The sequence below is a fragment of the Carassius auratus genome, chromosome 38 (genome assembly GCF_003368295.1).
Source record: "Carassius auratus strain Wakin chromosome 38, ASM336829v1, whole genome shotgun sequence".
Classification (NCBI taxonomy): domain Eukaryota; kingdom Metazoa; phylum Chordata; class Actinopteri; order Cypriniformes; family Cyprinidae; genus Carassius; species Carassius auratus.
The window spans coordinates 6,003,679-6,030,305 of NC_039280.1; the positions used below are offsets into that span (position 1 = coordinate 6,003,679).

A 26,627-nucleotide genomic window follows, 5' to 3' on the forward strand; every position below is an offset into this window, starting at 1 on the left:
GTAGATGACAGCAGATTTTTATCAAGAATGTCTTTCCTTTCTTCAGTTGCATGAATTTTGCCAGTGCTACACCATGATGTTTTGGTGTTTTTGGACCTCAAAAAATGGTGTGTATTACGGCATCCTAAGAGTCAAATTTTTGTCTCATCTGACCAGACTAGTCTCCCAGTATTTCTTAGGCATGTCTAAATGTTGTGTGGTGAGAATGTATACAGGCCACGCAGCTGAGTTCATTAATTATTGTTTCTAGTTTCTAATTCCTGAAGCCCTCCACAAGTGATCCTTGGCTCTTGGACAACTCTTCTGATAATTATTTTCTCTCCTCTGTCAGAAATCTTGTGAGGAGCACCTGGTCATGACCGGTTTATGGTGAAATTTTGTTTTTTCCCCTTCTGCATTATGTGCCGCAACAGTGCTCACTGGAACATTCAGAAGTATAGAAATCCTTCTGTAAGCAATGCCATCAGCATATTTTGCAACAATATTGTTGCAAAGGTCTTGAGAAAGCTCTTTGCTTTTACCCATCATGAAATGTTTCTTGTGTGACACATTGGTCATGAGACACCTTCTTATGTGCCATCAGCTGGGGACTGAACCAATTTCCACTGACTAAGGGCAGGATTTCTTATTAATTACTGATAGATTTCAGCTGGTGTCTTGGATTTCTAAGCCTTTTTGCACCTCCCTTTCGTCTTGTGTCCAATACTTTTTCCCTGTCATCCTACTTTTTTTTTTTTTTTTTTACACAAAACTTATTTTCTGAACTTATTTTTTTGCTTTCGTTGCATGTATTAATTGGATTGTTACCAACATCTGGTGAAAATTTCATGTCAACAGCACCTTTAGAAATATTTTTATTGAGAAAAATGCTGAGAAAATAGTTATTTTACCTGCTGTATCTCTCTCTTTCCCCGGGCTATTTTCCTTGGGGTAGGCTAAGTGAAACTTGGTTGTTTTCATAGCTCGTTTCGTAACGATTTTTTAACGTTATTTTGCTAACAAATCTTAATCTTATTATCTCCCACTCCCACTTATTATCTCCCACTCCCACTCCCACCCACTCTTTCGATGAATATAATTTCCTTCATTCAATCTCTCTCTCTCTCTCTCTCTCTCTCGCACATACATTGATTTTTTTATTTATATTAATTGGCAATAATTATAGACGCAGTGTTTTATACTGAAGAGGTAGCCTATTAATTGAACCCCAATCCTCGCCATCCTAAATCTAACCCTATAACACCAAGGTCGTAGTTTTGGTTTGATCTTTGTGGAGGTTGAATTGAGTTCGGGGTCATGCTCATTAAGGTTGATTTATTTGTTTGCTTGCTTGCTTTACTCTCCTGATATTTCAATAACAACTATGCAAAAATAAAATAAAGCATATTTCGTTACCTTTTGAAACTTAAGGCTAGGATACTGGAAAAGTGCTCAATGTAGCTCCCCAGTACATTCAGCATCTGGCTCAGATTCGCGGTCTCAACCATAGTCTCAAAACTGTCGTTTTCAAATGACTTCAAAATGAATATTTTGTTCGCTTATTCACCACACTTATATTTAGTTGCGTACAGTAATTGCTCTGAAGCATATCCATTCAAACCAGTTCAGTTTTTGCTGCTGATATTCTTTTGTTCTATTCTTGCGGCAGTAAAACATCACGTCATCACATCAAACATTGCCGCCTTGAGGAATAAAGGTGAATGACACTTATTGAGTCATCAGATATTTAATTAAAAAGGGTATCTGCAGAAAAAATATAAACTTAACACTATTACATATCTCAGGTCGCTAGTGACATTATAGCCTACACCTTTATACCAAAGGAAAAACAAATAGAAAACAGTGTTTTAAGGAGGGATAGGGAGAGGTATGCATTTGACCAATCAATCCACAAGGCTCTATCATGGGCTTAAAACACAGTCATTTATATAGTGTAACTATTCTCACAAGTGATGACACGCTCTCCTATTGCGGTCTTTGATATTAAAATTAGCTGATGATGAATAAAATGCAGTGTGCATCTATTGCTTTCGGTGATGTGAACTGTGTTTAATTTGCACATAAGTGCATTATTTGAAAATCGTATTTATATTCGTTTTGAGAAGACAAAGGTTATGTAGCAATGTGTAAATGGAACAGTTTAATAAACAAATCGGATAGCTATATGATCAATAGAAAAATAAAGTGACAAGTGTATGCCTGGTTTTATAACCATTTCACCGCTTCTTAAATTAGTGACAGTGCTCTCAAGTGTAAACACCAACAAAAACAGCAATGTACAGTGAGCTTGAGCCTTACATGATTTACAAGTCTTTTACAAATAATTAAAACTGCATTTTAATAATATATTGACACACAAATTAATGTATATTATATTGATGATAAAGTAATATATATATATTTTTTTATGTAGTGTGAACTATCCTGGTTGACACTTTGCTGTATCGTTTCCTGTCCCAATCACAGCACAATTTAATTGATTAGAACTGTGAAACCCAATAACTAATGTCTATATTTTAGACTAAGGTCTAAAAAGTTTTGTGTGGTACAAAGAGTAGATCGTTCTAGTAATGGCAATTATGGATTAAACTAATAATCTATACCTTGCAATGCAAATCACTAATGACAAAAATGCCTGCCAAATTTGTAAAAAACTTTACCCTTTTCTTATGTCCTTCAGTGCATCAGTACGTAAATGAATGTCTTACGGCCTTTTTTTTAGCTCCTGGGGGGGGGGGGGGCACATCTAAGTCTTCTTGATTTACTTGATTGTTGTTTGAGATTCATACTGTTCGCTGAATATATGATGCCTATGACAACCACATAGATTAGTCTACCACCATCCTGACATAACGGATCCATGTGACTAAAGCAGTCAGTGTTCTTTATTTTGAATTATGTATAATGTTTATATATTGCAGCAAAAAAAAAAAAAAAAAAAAGAACAACATAGCCAGATCAGAAGTCACCATGAAGCTACTTTAGTAACCATTTTACACTTTATACTTTCATCACATGATGAAACACAATCATTTTTTATATTTGTAGAGAAAAAGTTGACAATATGTTAATAAGATATTTCTTCTTAAAAAGAGATTCTTCTTAAAAAGAGAAACAATAATAAAAATGTCAGCATAGTGCATGAGAAAATGTCATATATTAAAAACATTCTTTTTCTTTTATTTGTAGATTGTAGCAGACTGTAATGTACATCAACTATGTAAACTAATGAACTTCTCTGTGAAAATAAAAAAAATAAACCCAAAGTAAGGATTACACAGAGATTAACACCTTGGACCTTTTGTTTATGCGGTTTTAGGACTTCTCACCACCTTCTTGACCCTACTTGCACACTTACAATAGTGAGAAACAGCTTTTGCTTCATTCATCAGCTCCATCCTTCTGTTTCATTTATACTTGCTCAGATTCCTTCTCCACATTCCTATATACTTGGGGTGGGGAATGTGTATGATCAGCTTTATTGATTTGGAGTTTTAAAGTAAAAAAATAGGTTTAGTAACAGATTATTCACAAACCCCACCCCAAAGCAGTGTTCCATTCTCCTAACTGTTCTCCTTCTTTTTGTTTGGCTTCTTTTCTTTTCACTTTCTTTACCTTAATTTCCTTTCACAATGCTCTCGTATTCAGGCATACATTAATGCCTGTAAAATCCACCATAGAGATTAATTGGTCCTGCTTTGTTACCATAGTTTTTACAGGGCTACCAGCAGGGAGAAGTTCTACAAACTTGAAGGTAGCATGGCTTCTGTCTGAGAAAGAGGACACATAAATAAAATAAGAATATTTATACATTTCCAAATACCAGTGACATGCATTCCCATGATGAATGAGAATCAGTTACACTAAACCAATGTACAAAAAGTGCAATATGCCTATCTGTACATAAAGACTTTTTTTTTTTGATTAGATTTTATATTTCAAAATTGCTTAAGCAATATATAACTGCAAATAACTGCAAAATAAAGCAAAAAAACTCAAGGGTTATTAAATCATTTGTGCACATATTCATTCATTTGTTTTCTCAGAGTTCTCTGTCTGTACGTCCTGTCCGGCAGTTTGTACAGTCTCTGTTTGCACATGATCAATCTTGGCTACAGGTACAGCCTCTGCAGAGTTCTGAGCAACGCTCTCAGCCTTAGCGTTGGGTTTCTTAGCAATTGGTGGAGGAACTTTGTTAGCCATCTTGTGCAAGTCATTAGACTTGGCTGAATCAGAGACAGATGCTAACTCTGCCACCAGAGTTTTCTTCAGGTCAGTCTGAACCTCTAAGGATGACGGTGTCTCTATTACAACCTTCTTTGGGCTTTTGGAGAAGATGAAGCTGGCCATAGAAGCAGAAGAGTTTGGTACAGTGGTGCCATTAGTTGTGGCTGGAGGAGGAGAGCGCAGACCAAACCGCTTGGCTTGGTTGTCTTTTGAAGACATAGCAGCAGCCTTAAGACGAATGGCCTCCTGGAGACGCATGGAAGGGTTCACTGCTGTGGAGACTATGGGAGGTGTGGAAGAGACAATGGGTATTGGTGTTTGGGTTTTGGGCTGCTCACCATCTGGCTTTGAGTGTATTTCAATAGTGCTTAATTGCTTCTCTGAATTCTCCTGGATCTTGTTGGGTTCTTGTTCCTGATGTTGAGTCTTTGGCTCACTGATTGATTGGTCTTTTGGTTCTGTTGAACTTGGCAGGGTTTCTGGGTCAGGCACAGTAGGTTGAATTTGTTCCTTGAGGGTTTGGGGTTTGGGTTCTGTTTTAGCACAGGGTTGTTTAGTTGCTGGTTCAGCAGGAACTGAATTGTTATTTGGTTCTGTAGGTGGACATGTAGCCGATGAGTATTTTGGCTCAAGTATTGTGTTTTCTGTTTTTTGAGCAATGTTATTTGACTGAGTTTCTGGTTCAGATGATCTTTGCTGAGTATTTGAAACGGTGGTTGTGTTTGTGTTGAGGGACAGAGCTTCAGTTTTTGGCTCTGAGGATAGAGCTTCTACATCAGGGGGAAGTGATGTCAAAATCAAAGATCGTCTCATTGGCTTTGGAGGTGCCTCTTGATTGACACCTGATTTTGGTTTGGTTTGTGATGATTTATCAGGACCTACAGCAGGGCTCTGACTGGACTTAACTGACCTAAGACGAACCATCTGTAGGAGAGACTGGGTGACCACAGGACTGGAGGTCTCCTCTTTAGCTGGAGAGGGACTGCTTGTCCGTTTCTCCATTTCTGTCATCTCTCGTCTGCCCTCCATTTTCACATTACTAGGTAATGGAGCAGGAGGAGGAACACTGACTTGTTGAGATCTTAGATCTGTAGGTAGTGGAGGCGGTGGAGGAACAGTGACTTGAGATCTTACATCGGTGGAAGGAGGAGGCAGAGGAGGAACACTGACTTGTTGAGATCTTACATCAGTGGGTGGAGGAGGAGGAACACTGACTTGTTGAGATCTTACATCAGTGGGTGGAGGAGGAGGAACACTGATTTGTTGAGATCTTACATCAGTAGGTAGCGGAGGAGGAGGAGGTACAGTGACTTGAGATCTTACAACAGTGGGTGGAGGAGGAGGAACAATGACTTGTTGAGATCTTACATCAGTAGGTAGTGGAGGAGGTGGAGGAACAGTGACTTGAGATCTTACATCGGTGGGAAGTGGGGGAGGTGGAGCAAAGGTAATTTGTTCAGAAGTTTCAGATGATGTTACTAACACATTGTGTGTCGAAGGTTGGGATTCTTGCGGAGGGGATGAAATTTTCTGTGCTTCAGAAGGTGGTCTTGGTGGAGGTGGAACTTCCAGCAGTGGTGGTGGTGGAATATCTGGAGGTAATTGAGTCATTGTCAGTAATGACTGTGGCGAAAATGGTGGCGGCGGTGGAGGAAGGTCAGTATCATTTTGCAAAGCAACAGGAGTTGTTGTAGTCATACCTGCTGGAGGTGCTGGAGGAGGAAACAGAGGAGGTGGAGGGATCCAAGAAGTCAAGTCTTTTATTGCTTTAGCAGCCAGTGTAGGAGTTGGGGGAACAAAGTCAGGAGGTTTGGCTAGGCCGTTGTTTGGTGTTGGTGGGCAATGATCTGGGGGAGGTGATGGAGATGGGGCGACAGAGGCAAGTGGTGCTGCGGTTTCAACTTTGCCTTTTATCTCTACAGACTGCAACAGAGGTGCTACTCTGTCAGCATTTGCCGAAGCCACAACTGGTTCATCTGCAATTTTAAGACCTCTCTTTTTGGCCCAGCGTGTATAGTTAACAGGTCCGGGCCCACACAGCAGTTCAAAAGTCCGTTGGTTGTGAGCCCAGGTTTCAGGAGGAGGAGCTGGTGGAGCCAATACTTTGGGATGATTGGGAATCTCCAACAGAGACAACAGAGCCACTACAACTGGTGAGGAATTGTTACCATTGATTAAACTTTTTGCAGATAGAAGGCTGATCTTCAGTTCAGCAATGGAAGACATCCTTTTCATTTTCTTGTCTGTGCTGACTGGCTGGCTCACATCTGATGGGGCAGTTGTGGGTCCATCGGAGGGAGGCATGCTTATCTTAGGGCTCATGACAGCAGGGTATGGTGATCCATCTGGAGTACTGTCATCTGCCAAGTAGCTAGGACTCTCAGATGTCTTCCAGGTCTGGTTCCTGTTATGTAAAGAGTATGACCTGCTGGGAGGAGCTGGAGGTTTCTTGCCGCGTTTAATCACTGATAGGTTGCGTGTAAAGGCAACAGCAGATCTTGTCTTTCCGCTGTCCTCCACCTCAGTAGAGCCCCCATTCACATGAGTAGTTTTAACATGGGAACCGTCGTTGTTCAGCTTAACGGGTCTATTCGTGTTCTCAACCTGACTCCCTCTGCTGGCCACACGGGGAGTGCTACTGCTGGAGATGGTAGAAGAATCGGATACAAGCGTTTCTGATGATCCCGAGTTGGTCCATCCAGAGTAATTTGAGCGGCTTGTGGAACAACGTGAAGAGACTCTGGAGGAAGCACGTGTGGATGCTGGACTGGCTGACACCAAGCTGCTTTTGCTGACGGTTCGGACACTGCTACGACTTCGGTTGCGACTCAGCTCCACAACATCCACAGATGGTGGAAGTACGGCATTTGGAATGATTTTAGACATGTATGTGGCCTGAGGTGACATGGACATCACTGCACCGGCTGAGTTCTCGGTCCAAGGAACACCTAGAAGGCCTGCTCCAGACTTTTCTGGATCTAAAGAATGGTTTATGAGCCCTTGCAGGATGTCATCTCTGGGTTTTGTCAGTGTGGGGAGCTCGGTGTTGTATCTTTTAACTGTGTACAAGTTCTGTATGCCCTGTAAATGGTCGTGTACACTTTCTTGTTCAGAGCTGGAAGACGTACTGTCCACAGGGGAAATCATAGCAGGTAGGATCATGTCTCCATTGAATAGCTGACCATCAAGAGGATTTGTGGTGATCCATGCTGCCCTGTCCAACCCTTCAAATATAAAATATATAAAAATTAATTAAATGTATGTTTTCCACTAAATAATTAAATGATGTGTTCTATACTACAGAAGACTGTAGCACAACATACCCATTTCTTTCTGGACATGTCGAGGAATTCCTACAACAGGTCTCCCATGTTTCCTACGAGACTTCTTCTTCTCTGCAGTCTTATCCGGCTTCAAAGGGGTGAATGTTGAGGCTGGAGAAAGGAAACAGAAAATGTTGCGGAGTATGAATTGAATTGAAGAATATGAAATCTTAAATAACTTTATGAGAATTTATCTGTACCAGACCAATATGTTTTTATGGTTAAAATGATGTAAGGAATAATTGACAATTCAGGGCAGTTGACGACACGCGTCATGGCCATTGCACCTCAGGTGTGCATTATTTTTCTAATAATTCAACGGCCCTAAGTCAATTATTCCACGTATACTACGCATACACTCTTCTGCTGCAGCATCTCTAAACAGCACTGTTATTACCTCGCTAGTAAGAAATGTCATGTGTAGCCTTTCATTTGTTACACTATAGATGCTAACTAATGAAATCATCAGGGCAGTGCTTGACAACACTTTTTTGTGCAAACTGCGTGATCGTTATTACAGTTTTATTAAGTGAAGTTATATGGAACTGTAATGCGGTTTAGAGAGCCGCCTGGAACTACGTTCGCCTTGCGTTTCTCAGAAAATAATTGCACACCTTAAAAATGTTCATCAGCCAATCAGATTCAAGCATTAAACGGCCCCATAGTATAAATGAATAGTAATGTGTTTTTCCGTGAAGTGTCACCTTGGCGTTTGAGTCCTGAGCGTGTTGATCGTGAGGAGATGGAGGAGCGCATCGAAACAGAATCGGCAGCTGTGCTCTCGGACTCAAAGCCTCTTAGCTCACTGAAGGCCATGCTGTCTTCAGTCTGAGCTGTTACTGTTGACTAAAGGAAACAGCAAAGTTAACTTTCCAAATTCATCAGCAACTTAAAAGTAGTCAATGCATTTTTATTGCACTTCTAGAACTACATATGTGCACAAGTAAAAACCAGGCTGTCACTATGGTGGGAACAGAAGTAAATACATTCATAACTGGAACTGAGGGTTCCTGCATTGAGGAACACTTACAATCATACTTTGGTCATCAGGGTAGTCCGTCCCATTACTATCATCTGGAACAAAAAACATTACCTCTTATTAAACATTACCAAAAAAATAAACGCCTGTATGTTTAGGAAATGCATGTGTTTGGTTTAGAGTAAAAGTGTGTCATTTAAACAGACACTGATTTGAAATTTGACTTCTCACCTTCTTGCTGCTGCATTTTCAGGCCCTGCTGTGCCTCTGTGTGCAGATCCAACACATATTTAGGCCGATTACCCTCCACAAACACATTTTCTTGGAACTCCTGAAGAGAAATAGCTCCCATAACTTCCTCTTTAGGGCCTGCAGAGAGATAAACACAAATAATTGCCTTTAATATTTCATATATAGTGAGATAGACAAATGCTGGATAGGATGTTTCTTTTTTAAGATTTGTTTTTGGCATTTCGCCTTTATTTAGATAGGATAGTATAATGACAGGAAGCGAAGTAGGAGAGAAAGAGAGGGAGGTGGCAAGTTTGGAAAAAGGTTGACAAGCTGGATTTGAACTTGGGGCACCCAAAGCACCACTGCACTACAGTATATGTTGATGTGCCCTCAAGGCTATTGGCACTGACAGCATATGATGGTTTAAATGTAGAGGACTTGGATGTTTTTAAACACACACACACACACGCAAATGCATGCAAGCATATAATATAGCAATATATCTGATCTAAGATAGCTCGGTTTCAGTAACCGCTAATGCAAAATCAATTGCCTCATTCACTTTAATATGTTGTTTCCCGTGTTTTAATGCCTCATCTCATTATGTCATATGATAACTAAAGAGACTTACTGCCCTGTAACCTGGTTATATCACCAATCACACAGTTAACCTGCATGTTAAATGTGCAAAGACCATGCTTGAATTTACCATGTGTCCTGATTTCACCCTTTTAATTCAATTATTATTTTCTGGTCATTTGCATCTTTGGGAGCATTTTTTGATGGGTTCACAGTAATTCTAGATGCTTAGGATATAAATGCTGTTTGCAATTTACTGTACTGCAATAATCCAATAATTATTTACTATGCAAGTTCCTTATTGAAACCATTATAAAACAAACTTAGTAATAATAGTAATTAATAGTGTTAAAAACGGAATACTGTTCACAAACACATCATTCAACTTGTACACATAAACATGATTATACACTGTTGATACTCCATATTGAAATTTAGAAATTAAGAAAACATTTTCATAATGCACACAGCTAATGTAAAAGGCTTTCCATTCATATTTAAACAAAACGTGACATCTAATAAAATCACACTTAGACCTACCTTTTGTGTTAAAGATGGAAATAGGAGTGTGCGCTGGCAGCATGCATATTAATAATAATTAATTTCCAAGTGAAGAGCTTCACTAACTAACAAAGAGTATTGGGAGAGCTTCAGTAGTCCTGATCCAGATAAATATCTGATAACACATGTGCTAAAATACACCAGAAATTTCTGAATTTCAAAAGTAAACCAATCTAGTAAAAAATTTAGACCAAGAGTGTAACTGCAGGAAAAAAAAAAATAAGTTATGGATTATGTACTGTTTCTTAAGGTTCCTGATTGTACTAGACTTCACTGAATATGAAGCTAACTAGTTCTTTAGTCGTTTAGACTATATTTATGATATTATTTTTGTCACCTTTGCACAACACTGTGCCTTTATTTCCTTTTGTGTTTCATTGAAGAAAGAATACAAGGAGTGATTAAATGATTGGGTGAACTATTCCTTTAAGACCGGTTCACTTTCTCACCACTAGATGGAGTACAAAGGAACTGTGAGGTCTATTGATGGGAAGTTCGGATCATTTTACTGACTCGGACCTTTGAGTCTCATTCAGCAAAAAGAACTAATCTTTTTTCGAGTCATTTCATTCATTGTATTAAAATATAATTAAAATATTAAGTTTAACTTTCCTAACATGTCTACTAGTACATACACAAACGTTGATCACACTACAAACAATACAAAATGCTATAAGAAACACAAAAGATGAATTCATTGTTTACCTGGTGATTAGCTCACCTCACGTCTTATCTGACTAGTCCTCCGGTTTGAGTCATTCTTTCATCACATGATAGCCCCATAAGATTTAACTATAGACTGTATAAAAGTCTTTAACCTATCATTCGTTCTTTTGTCATGTGGTAGCACTGAATAGAGAAATTGAATTACAAACTTCCTTACAAACGGGTGCATAGTTATTATTATTATCATCATCATCAAACGCAATATAATTATTACTCTTACAGTCACTGCGTTTCTGGTCTCAAATTTTAGCCTTTTACTTCTTACAGTTTATAAATGTGAGAATTTATGTTATGATGGTTATTTTCCATACTAAAAACTATAATAAAGAATTGGTTATTATTATTATAAAGTCTCTTTCTGATTCAGACTGCATAGATTAAAGCTTATGGGTCTGTCATGTGATGAATGAAGGACTCGAGAGATGAGCAAATCAATTCTCTTTCAGACTCAGACTGCATTGATTGAAACAGGTGAACTACTAGACTCATTCTAGTACAGAACCTATCTCCTTGGTTTGTCTTACTAGTGATATATGGGTGTCTTTAAATAAAGACAGCCAAACCACAGATAAAATGCTCATAGCAATTGTCTTAAACAATGAAAATAGTTGAACAACCACAGAGGTCAGCTTTTCAGCCCTGAGGAACATACCATACTGTATAATAAAGCCAAGAGAGATGGCAGCAATACAATGAGACGAATGTTGAGTATTTATGGCAGAAAACATGCTGTATAAAGCTTCAGTCCAGAAAGACAATATTAAATCAGCAGCAGTAAAAAATAAATAAAGGCTCAAAACCCAAAATATTTACATGACCAACCACATTTGCATGCAAATGGATTATTAATGCTGCAATAATAAAGAATTGTGCAGTCTCAGGTGTGCATTTCTCCACATTTTACAGTTCTGAACATGGCTTATCCATTCAGAATTTAGAATAATCTGTATTATAAAACAACATGAGTGATACAAATCTGATATGAAAGTTCTAATTTAATAGTAAATACTCCTCCTTGTAGATCTATAAGTGAACGTATGTGTGCTTAAAGTATTGTGGTTATGTCTAAAGGTTGTATAATCTGTACCATGACAAATCATCTGTTAATGTTTTCTCAGAAGTTCAGAGACTTTCTGAAAACCGATAACCTTCTGAGGAAGCCAAATTAAAAGCAGCACTGAATGAGAAAGGCTAAGGCATGCCTGGACCTGCTGAGGGCAGATGTCAGAACAGCTGCAAGGAGTCTCAAACAGGATAAAACTCACACAGACTCTATGAACAGCTTTGACTTTACAATCAATCAAACTAGAACTAATTTTAATCATGTTATGGTGGTTGTGGCTTTCAACTGAGGCAACACCATTCAAAAACAAAACAACAGGAAAACATCATCTTATCTTGGTCCTTGAGTTTGTTGCAATGAGAGACCTAACCTTGGCACATAACGCTGCGGTCCTTCAGAGTAGATTTAATCAAAGTTATTAAACATTTAATCAGTAAAGTCAAACCAAAGGTGAAGAGACTGAGAATTGAGAGAATGAAAGAGGAACACAATGTGCTAAAAGGAATGATAGAGATTAGAAATGTAAACACAGTGTAGTTCTCATCACTGGCCACAGGCAATGTGTGTGCTGCCAGGACTGCCCTGCCCTGACAGTAGCTGCTGTGTTGAATCTGGGCAGCAGGGGGCAGCACTTTGGGGCTGTTTTCATGTCATACAAAAAAAAAAAAAAGACTACTCAAGTCTTTCTCTCAAATTTCACTATGATGTATACATTGAGCTTTCATAAGTAAATTTTGAGCTTTCATTTCATAAATATGAATAAAATATTCATAAGGAAGTGTTAAATATATGTTTTTTTTTGTAATTTTGTAATCTTTTAATTATATAATTTATTGATAAATTCAAAATTATAATGTATATATTTTAATATACAATTTTTGTATATATTTAATTTAAAAACACATTTATATACTAAAGATTATAATATTTAGAACAAAAATAACTAGGAATTTATAAATGAATACAATTATTTTTGTTTTTAATATTCATAGAACAGGAATTGTGCACTCAAAAATAAAGAACAATTAATTCTCATTTGTGTAAAACAAAAAGGAGGAGGTTTTAATCCAAAAGGTAGCTGAATTTGTCTGCACACTGGAAAAATCCAATCAGATAAAAAAAATAAAAAAGTCTATAAAAATATCTTTTTTATTTTCCTCATGCAAAAGTGAAAAAATTATAAAATTTAAAAACCTGCTTTGGTCAGTGTGCTGGCAATTTCAGTTCCTAACATACCATTATATTGGATTTTATATTTTTACATTTTGATTTTTTAAATATTTAGCATAAAAATTATGAAACGAAATTGACGACATGAAATCAAATTTAAAAAAAAATATCTATTTACATAAAATTGTTCTTAGGCTTAAACAGAACTCAAAAATGACTTTTCAATCTATAAACTGCTTCAATAGTCTGCATTTAGTCAGACTTACTTAAAGTTAAAAGTAATAAGTTCTATATAGTATATAGTTTCTGACCTGTAATAACTTTCATTAAGTCTGACAGACATCTTTTATTAAACAATGAGTGAGTGGCTTAGTCCATATTTTGTGTTGCTTCATGAAAGTCTACAGTGTATTGCAAAAGACTGTCTTGATAAATATGCTAAGTGCATTTTCTGCTGCGTTCAGTGTGATACAGGCAATAGTTTGGGTGAAGAAACTACATGTACAGCTGCTTCTTCTACGCTTCTGCTTAAACATGCAGCATGAATGCTATAACCTGTTAATTTGAACAATGAAATGAAAACACGCTGCTGATGTGAGATGTAAAAAACAGGCCTTAAACCTAATCTCCCCTGGAAAACGGTCCGTTTGTCCCTGAGGCTTTTATCCATTCACAATGCAGGCAAAGCTTAACTGAGGCTAATATTCCTCATCTGAAGTAGATACAAATGTCTTTGAAAAGTAAGTTGACTGATTACAGGTTTCTTTTATAAATGCACATAACCTGCGCTTTGATTTTGGATGATTTTCAGAAAGCGGTAAGAAAGGTTTCTGTCTGCCACACCTATATCACATAACAGTAACATAATATTTGCCATTTTTTTCAGTTAAACACAGAAAAAGAGGTACAATTGCTGTAAAAACTGATCAGTGATAAATTTCTTGCTAACAGAATGTCTTATTTGATAAAACTGGCTCCTTCAGCAGGTATCACTGAAAAACAAAACCGCAGCACAGACACATATCACATTAAAGTGTGAGCTCTGTGTGTCCATTTTATGTAACTTTTTAAAGAAACATTGATTTAGGATGTTTTCACGCCTGGTTTTGATTGCTTGGTGCAAATTAGAGTATAATTCCCAATAGTCACATAATGCCATGTGTGTCACTTGCACGATGCAAAATATCATAGAAATTTCTTTCTCTTTTGCTTTAAATCAGGATCTAACAAGTCCTAATGCAGAACAAGCACACCAAACTGAGAATATTACTGCTATATATACATTAGTCTATTATGCAATTATTATTAAAAGAAAATGAATTTTTAGACCAGTTTAAATTCAGACCAGGTGCAAAAATGCTATATTACAGGCAAGCTGAAACAGATTTGAATTCAGCACTTTACAACCTAACGCTTAAAGGGGCTACACACGCATACCAAGCTAAATATGGATGTTGGAGGGAATAAAGAATTCTCATTTTGGAAGCAAGAGCTATATTAAGTCAGTCTGAATCAATCTAATTCTGGCATAGAGCTGAGTTCTGTTCACAAGAACTGGAAACAGAGACGAGCAGAGAACCAGTTTCCCAACTTTACACCTGTTCATTGTTTCAGAATCTCCAGGGCAAAGCTCAGGAAGGTATGGAATTCTGCACAAACACGCCCACGCGTAACAATAAACAAATGCAAACATAAACTCTGTCTGTCTTTATCTTTCAAGCGTTCACAGGGATTGTGTCTAAAAAGGTGTCAAGGAATGACTGGCATTTCTCATGATGAGTTGAAAAAGAAAGTCAGAAGAAAGGTCAGGATTGTGGGTAACCTTTGGCAAACCTGTAACTTCCAATGGGAGACGTCAGAAACACTGGGAAAGCAGTCAGTGTGTGTGTCAGTGGAACATTTCATGGGAAACGGATTTAAGGTTACAGCTCTTTGTTCACACTGAACCGGCAGCATCCCACAGGACGTTTTGACGTTGCAAGGTCTGGGATACAGGATGCAAAACACAATATTATGTGTGTGTTCTCAGTAGCTGTGACCCTCTTATTAGCGGTGCTTGCTAAAATAAGCATCACTATTTATACTGGGGCCCTAGATGAGACCATGAAAACGTGCCTCATGGGTACGAAAGTTTTCATAGCATAGAACATCCAAAAACTTACTAAAATACGATGTGTGGTTTCGTTCTTCAGGAACTAATGGAAAAATGGCAAAAAATTGTTAACAATATTAGATTGATTTCTGAAAGACCATATAACACTAAAGACTGGAATAATGGCTGCTGAAAATTATGATCTGCTATCACAGGTTTAAATGACATTAAAATATTATCAAATAGAAAGCGATAAACTTTATATCGGAAGGGAGCAGCACTAGATCACCTTATCAAGTTTCAAAATACACTAAGATTTCGTGTTTTTAAAGAGACAGTCTTAAAATCAACAGTGTCTTTCACAAGAACCCAGATCGATCACATCACACACTCAAAACAACAGATGATAAAAGCAGTGCATAAACAGCATTTTAAAGCATCATAGTTGCTATATTAATACAAATCCTTTGTACTTTACTGTGAAAACAATCCCATAATCTGCAGCAACAAGCTTAGTAAAGAAAAGAATTTACAAAAATAGCCAGTTTTAGAGTATCATGCAATTAGATTAGCAATATGCTACATGAAACCTTCCTGAAATCAACTGTGAGTCACATTCTCCAATACGTAATACCAATTACATCATGATGGTCTGCATGCTATCTATTTAATTTCAGCCTAATTTAGGGGCAAGTGTGACAGGTTTAAATAATCCATCCTGTTGGCTTTTTGTACAGTCTTCGGCAGCAGATAGGTACCGCACCCTCAGAACAATCACATAAAAGCTGTTTATTTTTTGTGGTTATGCACCATATCGATCATTAAGAAAGCTGCAGTCTGTTGTGTCAGCCCGCCGTGAGTGTGTGTGTGATTGAGTGGATTCATGCTTCAGTAAATGGGTGGGGTTGAGGTGTGGTCTCACAATGGTCTCCCTGCTATTACAGCCCATGTGGAACCTTTACAATTCATCCTCTGCTTAGCACAGACACACACAAAAAACATAAACCAGGCATAATTCAAATGCATTCAATCCTGGCTCTGATCCCAAGCTCCCCTACAAATGTACAGTACATTTTTAAATAAACGCTTTATACTTGTACAACACAATGCAAGTACTAAAGTGACTTTAAGTAGAGCCCAAATTTTATCTTCATGAAGTGTTGAAATCCCAGTTCTAGAAAACTCATGACTTTGCGATAAACAAAGCAAACATTTTCTAGACCTCTCTCAGCACACACAATAATATATAGGTATTTGAGAGACATACCTCAAGAAGGTTAAACGGTTAGTTCAGCCAAAAAATGAAAATTATCCCATAAATTACTCACCTTGAAGTCATCTTAGTTGTATATGAATTTCTTCTTTCATATGAGTCTAGTAAGAGTTATTAAAAAAATTGTAATTGATCTTTCAAACTGTTTGATGCCACTCAGCAGGTGTTGCACTGCACTGGTTCATGTGAAGTTTAATGAAAAGCACGTCCATTAAAAAAAATGTGTCTCACACAGCTCCAGGAGATGAATTAAAGGCCTCCTGTAGGGAATCGATGCATTTTTGTAAGAAACATATCCATATAAAATCTGTGATACTCATTTGAATCTAGCTTGCGCTCACAGCTGTAAAACAGAAGCAATGAAAGCAGTAGAAACCAATGTTTGTTAACAGGAGCAAAGGAAGCTAAATTTCCCTACTTTAGCCTCCTCTTGGCTTATATCGAAATCCTCCGACATTCTTCTTTACAAATCCTCATTTTTTACTTTTAATTAGTGATCATTGTTTTGTTCTCTCTGCTGAGTTTCCGCGTGTGTCGCTTCTGAGCATCACATGTGCAGCTCTGACCTCATACATCATTTTTCTGGAACTGCTTCAGTTACGACTGTGACCGTAAGACAATGAACAATGAACCCCCAGTTGCTCCCCCGGTGCTGAATGTAGCTGCCCACTGCTCCCGGTGTGTGTTCATGGTGTGTTCACTTCTCACTGCTGTGTGTGTGCACTTGGATGGGTTTAATGCAGAGCATTAATTCAGAATATAGGTTACCATATTTGGCAAATGTCAGGACTTTCACTTTTTATTAAACTTCTCAAGGAACGATGGAGTGCAACACCCGCTGAGTTACATCAAACCGATCAAAAGGACACTTTTTAAAATAACTCCAACTGAATTCATCTGAAAGAAGAAGGTCATATACACCTAGGATGAGTAATTTATGGCTTAATTTTCATTTTTGGATGAACTAACCCCTTAAGGGTCATTTGATGTGTAAGCCTTCCATTCTCTGGTCCAACACAAAATAAATAAACCACAGAAAAGGAGTGAAATGATCAAAATTCAAAGTTGGAAAAATTAGGACTCATTTTTAAAGCTGCTCACTGCTGGGTTAAAACTTATATGCTAGAGATTGCTGAAAACTTGTTACCCAAACTAATGACTTCTAGATTGTAAAGGTATTACTCTACTAATTACACTCTCTGAAATGAAATGACTGAATGTGTGCACATATTATCCACTACTGAAATCACTTCTCAAACAACATAGCCAACATTTACTAGTTGGGCAATACAAGGACAGATAAAGTGTGTAATGTCACATACATTTTAAGCATTGCTTAAAAACAAACCTAAATCAATACCTTATCAGTACAGTAGTTAGGTTAGATTAGTTGGCATGTTGCTGTATCACATGCTATAAAATGGTTGAGAGACATTTTTCACAGAGGCTTACATTTTATTTTAATTTTCTTATTTGCAAATTTAAAAAAATTCTAACTGACAGAAGTATTTTCATGTGGCAAAACAGTTTGTTATAACCACTAATGAGCGATTAAAGCTAGTGACACCATTAATCATCAAATGCTTCAATGAGCATGCTCCGGCCAAATGATTTGGAGTACAGTCATCTAGATTAAAACAATGCTTATCTTTGAAATAGTAACATTTCAGCTTTAATGTGCAATATCAAAATACATTTTAACCCAGTTTGATATGCAAAAATAAAAAAGGAAGCAATTGCTAGTTTAACAGTGTTGATCTAGTACTTTTCTAAATTTACTGATGTTGGAAGGAAAGTAGGAAATAATCTTAAACTTCCTTTAACTCAAACAGTAGGGCAAGTCACTAGCTATGCAAAAGTCACAGGCTTGATTCCCAGGGAATGTGTGAGCTGATAAAAGGTAACAATGCAATACAAGTCACTTTGGATAAAAGCGTCTGTCAAATGCATAAATGTAAACACTTATTTATTAATAGGTTTATTCATGCTGATGTTGTTGATGGCTTCCTACATTCATTTCCAAAACACACTGGCCACAACTACCTTTCATTAGGCAAGCTGCACTTCCCATTTCTTTCTTTAATTTCCCTAAGACTCACCTGCTTACATAACCGGTTTATGTTATAATTTATGTAAAACTATTGGCTAATATTAAAACTAATCTTCTTAGTGAGAAAGAAAAGAAAAATAGAGCCACTAGTTAAAAGCAAATCTTCTGAAGAACGACGAACATCTAAAGAGAACATGATAGCAAAAGTAATACCTGTGACAAGTGATGATTTTGGTAGCTCTACAGGTGAACCAGTGGCAAGCAGGTCTCCATGTTTCTCTGTAGCATGTCGGCGGGTTTTCCTGCGCTGGCGCTTCAACCACTTGAAAGCACGCCTGAAGGATGCTGCCCTTCTCCTGCCTCTTTTGCCCCTGCCGCCTTGCCGGTCCTCACTGAACACCTGCAGCATATCTGGGGGAATCAGATCCCCTACAGACTCACGGCCGGATGACATTGCACAGCCTGCCACAAAACAAAAATAATTAATGAATCACTTTTTTGTGTCAGGTTTAAAAATTAACTGGATACTACAACAAGGAATTGCTCACTAGCATTCAGGCAACAATCATCTGTGGCTTTCTTCACATATTTTTTTATATGTGTATTGGTGTAATGCAAAGACATATCCCTTCAGATTTTTGAAAGCTAACTTCTACAAATAAATATTTGTCTTTGTAAATTAAAGTTCAGATGAAACTGATATACCAACAGATCTTGGGGTTTCAGCAGACTAAATGATTGGATGAATCTGGCAAATATCAAAGGAGATAATCTATAGTTGTCACTATAAGATTGACAATTTGATTAAAAGTTGCAAGGATCAAATATAAAAAAAATTTAACATTAAAATGTAACATATCATGCATTTACAAAATAGACTAAGTAGCATCAGTCCAGTCAAGTCGCAGCTTCTAGATCATTTGATCATCATCATCTTATGCAACTGATCATATTTTGCTGAAAAGACCCATAAAGTGTACTCTCTTTCACAAAGCAAAACTTTCCGCCCCAGTAAATGTGTTACAATTTTTCCTCTGTTTATTAAAACATTTAAAAATACATAACTATAACTTCAATGATGACTATAACTGTATAGCTTTAATATTCATTCTAATTCTATGAGCATAGCAATGTCCATGCCACAACTATAACAATATTGAGATCTTTGGAATCACTTTCAGGAACTGATGTTTCAGTGAAATTATGTATGATAAAAAAAGAGGGCATTTAAAGCGACAGACAACAAAACTGTAGTGTTAAATGACATACCTTAAGTCTCTAAAACCTGTTTATTTTTCCCTTTTGAACATATCTTACTTTAGAAACCAAATGAACCTGTACTGCTACCTGTGTAGCAGAAAACACTTCCATGGCAAAAAACACTTCCTACTTGAAGCAAAAAAAGATTCTTGTTCTAAACAGGTCTATAACAACAGAACAGAAGATGAATTGTTATTAACATCGCTGGTCCGCACTGATCAGGGTCTGATCCTAATAATGTACATTGCACACCAAAATTGCAATTGTGTCTCATTCCTGAACACCTAGTCATGGGCTCCACCCTTACACACACAGATACTGATACACACCCTCACACAGCACACACAAACACACATTCATGATGTGTAAAACATTCAAACACAAGGCATTATATCTTGAATAAACACACCCAGCAGATGTATTTACCAAAGGAGGTCATCTTACTCAATTAAAACAGATGCACAAACATTCACAAAGAGGAGAACCTCACATGAATGCACACGGCATATAAAGTAAACGGAAACTTAAAAATGATGCTGTTTAAAATAAACAGCTCCTTCAAAGCTGGACAGCTAGAGTGAGCGATGCAAGCGAAAAGGAAAACCAGGAAATGTATATTGACTCATGAACACGATGTTAAAAAAAATGAGGAAACGAGTGAATTTCACGTGTGTGAATGAGAGTGAGAACAAGACATCCTCACGTGGCTGCAGAGCTCTCTCTAGCAGGTCGACAGACCAATCAGAGTGCAGCATTCTGACTCACGCCGTCACCATAGAAATGTGCAGAAACAAACAGAGCAGAACCAGCATGCAGCGGTGCCACAGACTTTATCCCCTCTTTATTGTAATCACATCACTTTGATCCACAGTTACAAACACTGACTCACATGTTCTCTGCGAGCTGCAGATGATTCATTTGCATTTAGTTACATAATATTAGTTATTATAATATACATGTTAGGAACTCATTTGCATGATATCTCAGGTCTGTTTTGTTTGGATGTTCTGCCTTTGGTTTAACTCTCACACACACACACACACACACACACACACAAGCACATTTGCAGACAATTACTGTACACACTCCCATACTGGAACTCTCACAGCCCTGAGAAAAATGCACTGCTATTCCAACAGGCGTGTCTGTGTGTCATGTGATTCAACAGTTTTAGGGTGGATTCAAAATGTACTCAAAAACAAAAAAATTGTGTGGTATTCCCCAAGAACTACTGCTTTATGTGTGCTGCCTACCATTACAAATCAATTATACGAAACAGTACACATTACGCAGTAGTGATAAACATTTAAAACAGTAGTGCTGCTTGTATGTTATTATCTAGATCACATTACCTCATTAGGTGCATGTTATCATCATCATTATCGGTGATGGCGGTTTTGCAATTGTAATCCAGTTTTGTGTAAAAACATCAGAACATCTCTTGCCACTCCAAAGAAAACAAGTCATTAAAAGATACAGTAACTGCTTTCTGTTTGTTTACTGCACTGAAAACGGAACATTGAATGCACTGCATTATGGGATACAGAACTGCACTAGTATATTTTAGCAGTGCTATGTTATCATACTACCCTTACTATCACTGCAGTATTTAGTATATACCCTGTGCACGGACATCTTACTACATTTCACAAAATGTAGGATGCAATGGAATGGTTTGACTTTAATTTTGCATGGGATGATGAAGTAGTAATATCAAATGCAACTAAACATGCACATTTTTTCCATAAAGTAGGGTTAAAATAATGTGTTTATTTACAAGATAACCCTGATTACTAAACAACACTTAATGAATCATGCAGAAGGAGTCATGTGACAACAATATATCATACTAATGTTTGAAACGTGGAATAATGCCTAAGGTCCCTATCCATTTTTTGCATATTGTAAATGGAAATTTTTGCATATGTAAAACTAAAAGAAGAGTCTTTTATGTTCAAGGCATTGACCAAAAATAGTTAAAAATAGCAATATTGTAAAAAAATATAAAAATGTAAAAGAACTGTTTTCTATTTGAATATATTTTATAATGTAATTTATTCCTGTTGCAAAGTCTTCTGTGTCGTACACGATACTTCAAAAATCATTCTAATATGCTGATTTGGTGCTCAAACTTCTCATCATCAGTGTTAGAAATTCTTCATAGTCTTACCTCAAACTTTTTAATGGTAGGGCACATACTATATTTGGCAGTACTAGCATGATAGTATGCATAACTACACTCTTTAACTAAGTGTGAGGTGTGTGCAAGAGATAGACACCTGGCTTATCCTCTCTGCTGTAGTGTGTGCAGGTGTGCCAAGCAGGAGAGGGTGTGTGTTCATGTGGGTTACAGGAAATGGAGGTAAATCTGGAAGATAAAATGCCTGAGGTGTATTAACCAGGAAAGCTGTGGTCACAAGAACACACACACAGAAAGAACTGAACCATGCTTGCGTTATCTGCAGTTTGATTTGGTGCTCACCAAGTGGATGGTACAGACTGGTATTCTTAGACACACACATATCATGCACAGGGGTTTTCCAGTCAAAGAAATGAGACATTCACTCATGAGCAATCTTGAGTTGGTTACACATAAGACATTAAGTGCACAACTATCTGCAGAATCACAACTGTGTGATACAGGAGCACTTCTGTCTTTCAAACGCAGACTGTTATAAAAACATTAAGGAAACGCCTTTTTTATTTCAAAGCCCCAAACCTGAGGAACTGAGGGTTAAGGAACTGAATTCCTCCCTAAGTGCTGAAGGGAAGTGCTGAGGGTCATCGCTGTGTTTCTGGGGAACAGTGAAGGAAAGTGCTAAAAGCTGTCATGCTAAGTGCACATTTTATCCTGATGGGAGTGTCTGTCTTTCCTCACAGCTACCATTACAGTACATTTACACAATAACACGGACTGACACAAAACGTGAATCTGAGAAGACCACCTGAGGTATGTTTTCACATTAGATATCCGTGTGACTTGAAAGAAATCCAGTGGATAGAAGAGGATTTCTTGTGACGATGAAATACAATCACTTTTTCATTTCCAAACGTCAGAGGTGTTTGTGTGCTGACATTTCGGAGCACATACTGTCTGATTTCATCTGCACAAAAATACACACTCTGATGTTTAAATGGGATCCGCGCTATTGTTTAGAGAATGTGTGTGTGTTCTGGGGTGTGCAGCAGCTTGTTGAGAGCAGGAGTAACATTCCTAAACGACTGTGATAATTCTATAATTCCCGTGGGTTCATCCTCCAGCTCCACCTCTCCCGTCCATCATTGTCTTCTTCCTCTCATCCTGTTTTTCCTCAATGCTTCTTACTTTGAGTTTTAATGGAGATAGCTGTTCGAGTCTCAACACAAACTGTCTGGAACCATCTAAGTGTATCATCTTCAACCAACCTGTAACTGTCTCTCAAATAAAATACACAACTGTTTCACGATCCAGAACAATCACACTGTATAATAAAACCAACAACTGTCTCAGTGCATCATCTTCAAACAATCTAAACGCCTGACATAATCCAAAACAGTTTTTGGATTATTCACTATATTCGACTAAACAATCCACACACACTAAAAGGAATGTCTCACGCCTAGTTAATCCTGCAGGTATCAGGGCTTCTTATATAATGATCAAATGTTAAATCGGCCTGTTTCATCAAGAGTTATAGATTGAAACCACTCAAGCTCTGTACTAATATCATCTTCCACAAACACACACATCAAAGTGATAAAATCACCCAGCTGTTGATGAAGTTATCACAGTGATCAATCATCTGCAGGGTGGCAGCACATTGGTTCACAGTCTGTTGTGCAGCTGAAGGTTTACTGAGAGTTACTTTACAACCCATGATGCCCGGAGCAAAACCAGACAATTGTCAGCCACTTTAACTCACATCAGCTGCCAAAAAACAGCTTCCCCTGAATAATGCAACATTTGCTAGCGTGGGAAAATGATCATCAACACTGCCTCGAAGAGATTGCTCTCTCTCTCTCTATTTTGAATTAAAGGTGCAGTAAGTGATTTCATCTGTTTTGCTGAATTCACCTACAAGCCATCAAAACCGGACAGACGAGCTTTCTGATGGAAGCACTAACTTTAATTAAACAGGTGTGAATTCTTAGGTTACTTATTTCAGTGAAATAACTTTTAAGAACTCAACTGGTACAGTATGGCATTAAAACTGTTTTTGTCCTGTGGTGGTGGCTATTTCCAATAAATAAAGACATGAAGGAGACATAATGAAGCATGTTTCCCTTTAAAAATAATAATAATAATAATAACAACAACAATAATTAGCCAACAGCCTTTAGTTAAAATATTTTTTCCCATATTGTGACATACAAGAGTAACGAAACAAATGTAGGGCACGGACCTGGATCTATGTATGGTTTATTGAGTGGATGTTGAGATGTTAGTGGGGTTTCTCCAGAGTGTGCTGTCGTTTTCATCAGAAGGTCAAATTATGACATTTTGATTTAAAATTGCAAGGTACAAAAAAAAAAAAAGGTTTTTAAAAATGGTGTATATGCATGGATGAATTGTTCACAATAAGATTTATAACATTTGTTTAAAATATAGATATAATGAAAACAGGATTTTCATTTCATGCCAAATTTTGAGTTCAAAATCAAAAGTCACAATTTGCTACTTTCTAGTTGACTGCAGGTGACCTGGTGATTTTAGAGAATATTTGACTGGTCAAAAATCTGTGTACTGCAGGATGAATCTGTTTTTCCAGAAGAGAAAAATCATATTTTTAATGCATTTATCTGCTAAGAGTCAGTTTTGTCCACTTTTGAGAGTAGTATACTAGCATAAGGGCCCAAAATACAACAAACATGGACTAAAGCCCACTAGACTCCATTTTTGACTTTCATGGTCTTGCCAGACAACCCTAAATATTCTTGTCACAGTGACAGGTTAGGCTTTACTCTCAGATGAGCACTGACAGTCATCCTCACACATTTCATAAACCACTCATCATCATGACAACTGGCTCTGACCTCACCACATGGCTGTTCAGATATATGCATCTGATACACTACAAAACAGTGTGAGTGATGGATTCAGATCATGAAAAGCAAATCAGCCATAAATAATACTAAAGGGACGGTCTTTTAAATCAGTCAGTAACTTTATTTCCTACAGTTGGTTAGTGGAGAACACACACACACTTCCTGCTTCGGCACACACTTGCGCAACTGATCTGGAATCTCTACAGTAACAAGCCCCAGCATGGCAGCCTGACGGGTACAGCGACACACCCTAAATCAACAAGGCCTACAATCACCTTTCTTTCTCTCTCACTCTCCCTGAAGTCACCCATGATCAACAACACACTAGCTGAGAGCATTAGACCAGGAGTCCACCTCCTCCAAACCCCTGCAGGTCTCCTCTGTGTTTCAGGTTAATGTACAAACCTGCACAAGGTGAAGTGTCTTGGAGATACACATGTGTTAAAAAAACACACTGCAGATACATGTATGCCCAGAACTGCTACAGATTTCCCCCCTAGAAGTGAATGATTTATAGAAATCCTATGGGCGAATGAGAGATAAAAATGTCTGAGATGATACAAACAAGTAAAAATCAATAAAAAAAGGGACTTTTTTTTTGAAGTTGAGAACCAAAAAATGTAGGAACAAAATATTTGCATTCATGTTCCTTTCATAATTTTTTTAGATAATTGTTAACAATTCCCCCAAAAAGTTATGTGGTGTAACACAAATTAAAAGCAATATTAAAATATTTTCCTTACAAACCTGAACATACTTGAGTGTTCAACATGACTTAAATAAATCTAAAGCAACAAAATGTATGTTTTTCCTCAAATAAATACATAAATAAATCCCTAATTAAAATACAAAAATAATAATTATATATATAGATCAAATAAACACCAGACCTTACTGACACTCAGTCATGAGGGTCTAAAGTGGTCCTTTCTGTGAGATCATTTCCTGTTTATAGTTGTCACATGGCAACAAAATGGCTTCCTGTAAACAGGTTGCACCACACTGACAGTAATTTGGTACACTCATTTCTTTCTTGGAAAAAGAAAAAAGGATTTATATATATATATATATATATATATATATATATATATATATATATATATATATAAATACTAAACTACTAGTGCCAACATTTAATTGTTCAAGGATGTCAGCATTTTAATGTAATGTAAGCTTTTAAAACCCACTACCCTCTTTTTTATTTTTATTTTTTTAATCTCCCAAAAGTTACAAAACTTTAAAAGTCCCACAAAAATATTAGAATGACATTTGTCTGTGCGAACTGAATTTATGTATTCAATAAATAAATAAAAAATAATTACGTTCTTTGAAAACATCGTTTTGATACTTTAAGAATTAGAAATATTTGGGGGATTAAAAAAATGAAATTTTGCAAATAAGTAAAAGAGAGACCAAGACACATACACACACACTTTACTTTTTACCGAAAGTAACATCTATTTGAGACCAAAATATCAGGGAGCACACATTTTAATGATTAAACTCAAAGTATCCTACAAACCCTGGAGATAAGAGTACAGAAAAATGTTAGACAATTCTAACTTTAGTTCTGACTTGCATTAAACTAAGACACAGTTTTAGTGTCATGTTGGCAGACAGGGCTGGGCTGTTGTTACCTGTACCTTCTGGATCCCTCAGTTTCCTTGTTTGGCGCTGTAAAATCCTTTAAAGTTACATCGGACGGCCCATGTGAATGTGGTCTGGAAAGTTCAGGTGAGGCATCTCCACGGTATTCCGGTATTCTTAGGAAACTCTTGTTCCTTGGAGAGCGACCAGTCTTGAACAGTCCTTGCAGAGTGTTCTCTCATCTGGCTTGAGAAACTCCTCTCTGCTCAATCCTCAAGAGGCTCCAGGTGAGAATTAAAAGGGAGTTTCCAAACGCTGTCAAGTCTTTATCGCTCAGTGGCGCCTTCCCGCGGCCACACAACGAACAGACAGTCACTTCCCATAGACGTCATTACGTAGTTTACGTGAATGATTAATGTGTTATTAGTGACTTACAGGACGTATTGCTATGGAGATGCTTAGTCATCCAGGACATCGT

At 37.3% G+C, this 26,627-nt stretch overlaps 1 protein-coding gene across 4 annotated transcripts; it reads right to left on the reverse strand.

Annotated features, from left to right (window-relative positions):
- Positions 1 to 2,960: 2,960 nt before the first annotated feature.
- On the reverse strand, positions 2,961 to 26,473 carry LOC113056774 (uncharacterized protein KIAA1522). Of its 4 annotated transcripts, none has more exons than XM_026223621.1 (8): positions 26,206 to 26,473; positions 21,817 to 21,905; positions 18,491 to 18,739; positions 8,761 to 8,898; positions 8,581 to 8,624; positions 8,255 to 8,396; positions 7,551 to 7,661; positions 2,961 to 7,451 (listed from the first exon to the last, which is right to left on the reverse strand). In XM_026223621.1, the coding sequence occupies exons 3-8, from the start codon at positions 18,729 to 18,731 to the stop codon at positions 4,027 to 4,029; spliced, it is 4,101 nt and encodes a 1,366-aa protein (XP_026079406.1). In that variant the 5' UTR covers positions 18,732 to 18,739; positions 21,817 to 21,905; positions 26,206 to 26,473; the 3' UTR covers positions 2,961 to 4,026. The 4 variants fall into 4 exon arrangements, with proteins under 4 accessions (XP_026079406.1, XP_026079405.1, XP_026079404.1 ...); XM_026223620.1 differs by having other exon boundaries at positions 26,200 to 26,473; XM_026223619.1 differs by lacking the exon at positions 21,817 to 21,905.
- Between the last annotated feature and the right edge of the window lie 154 nt (positions 26,474 to 26,627).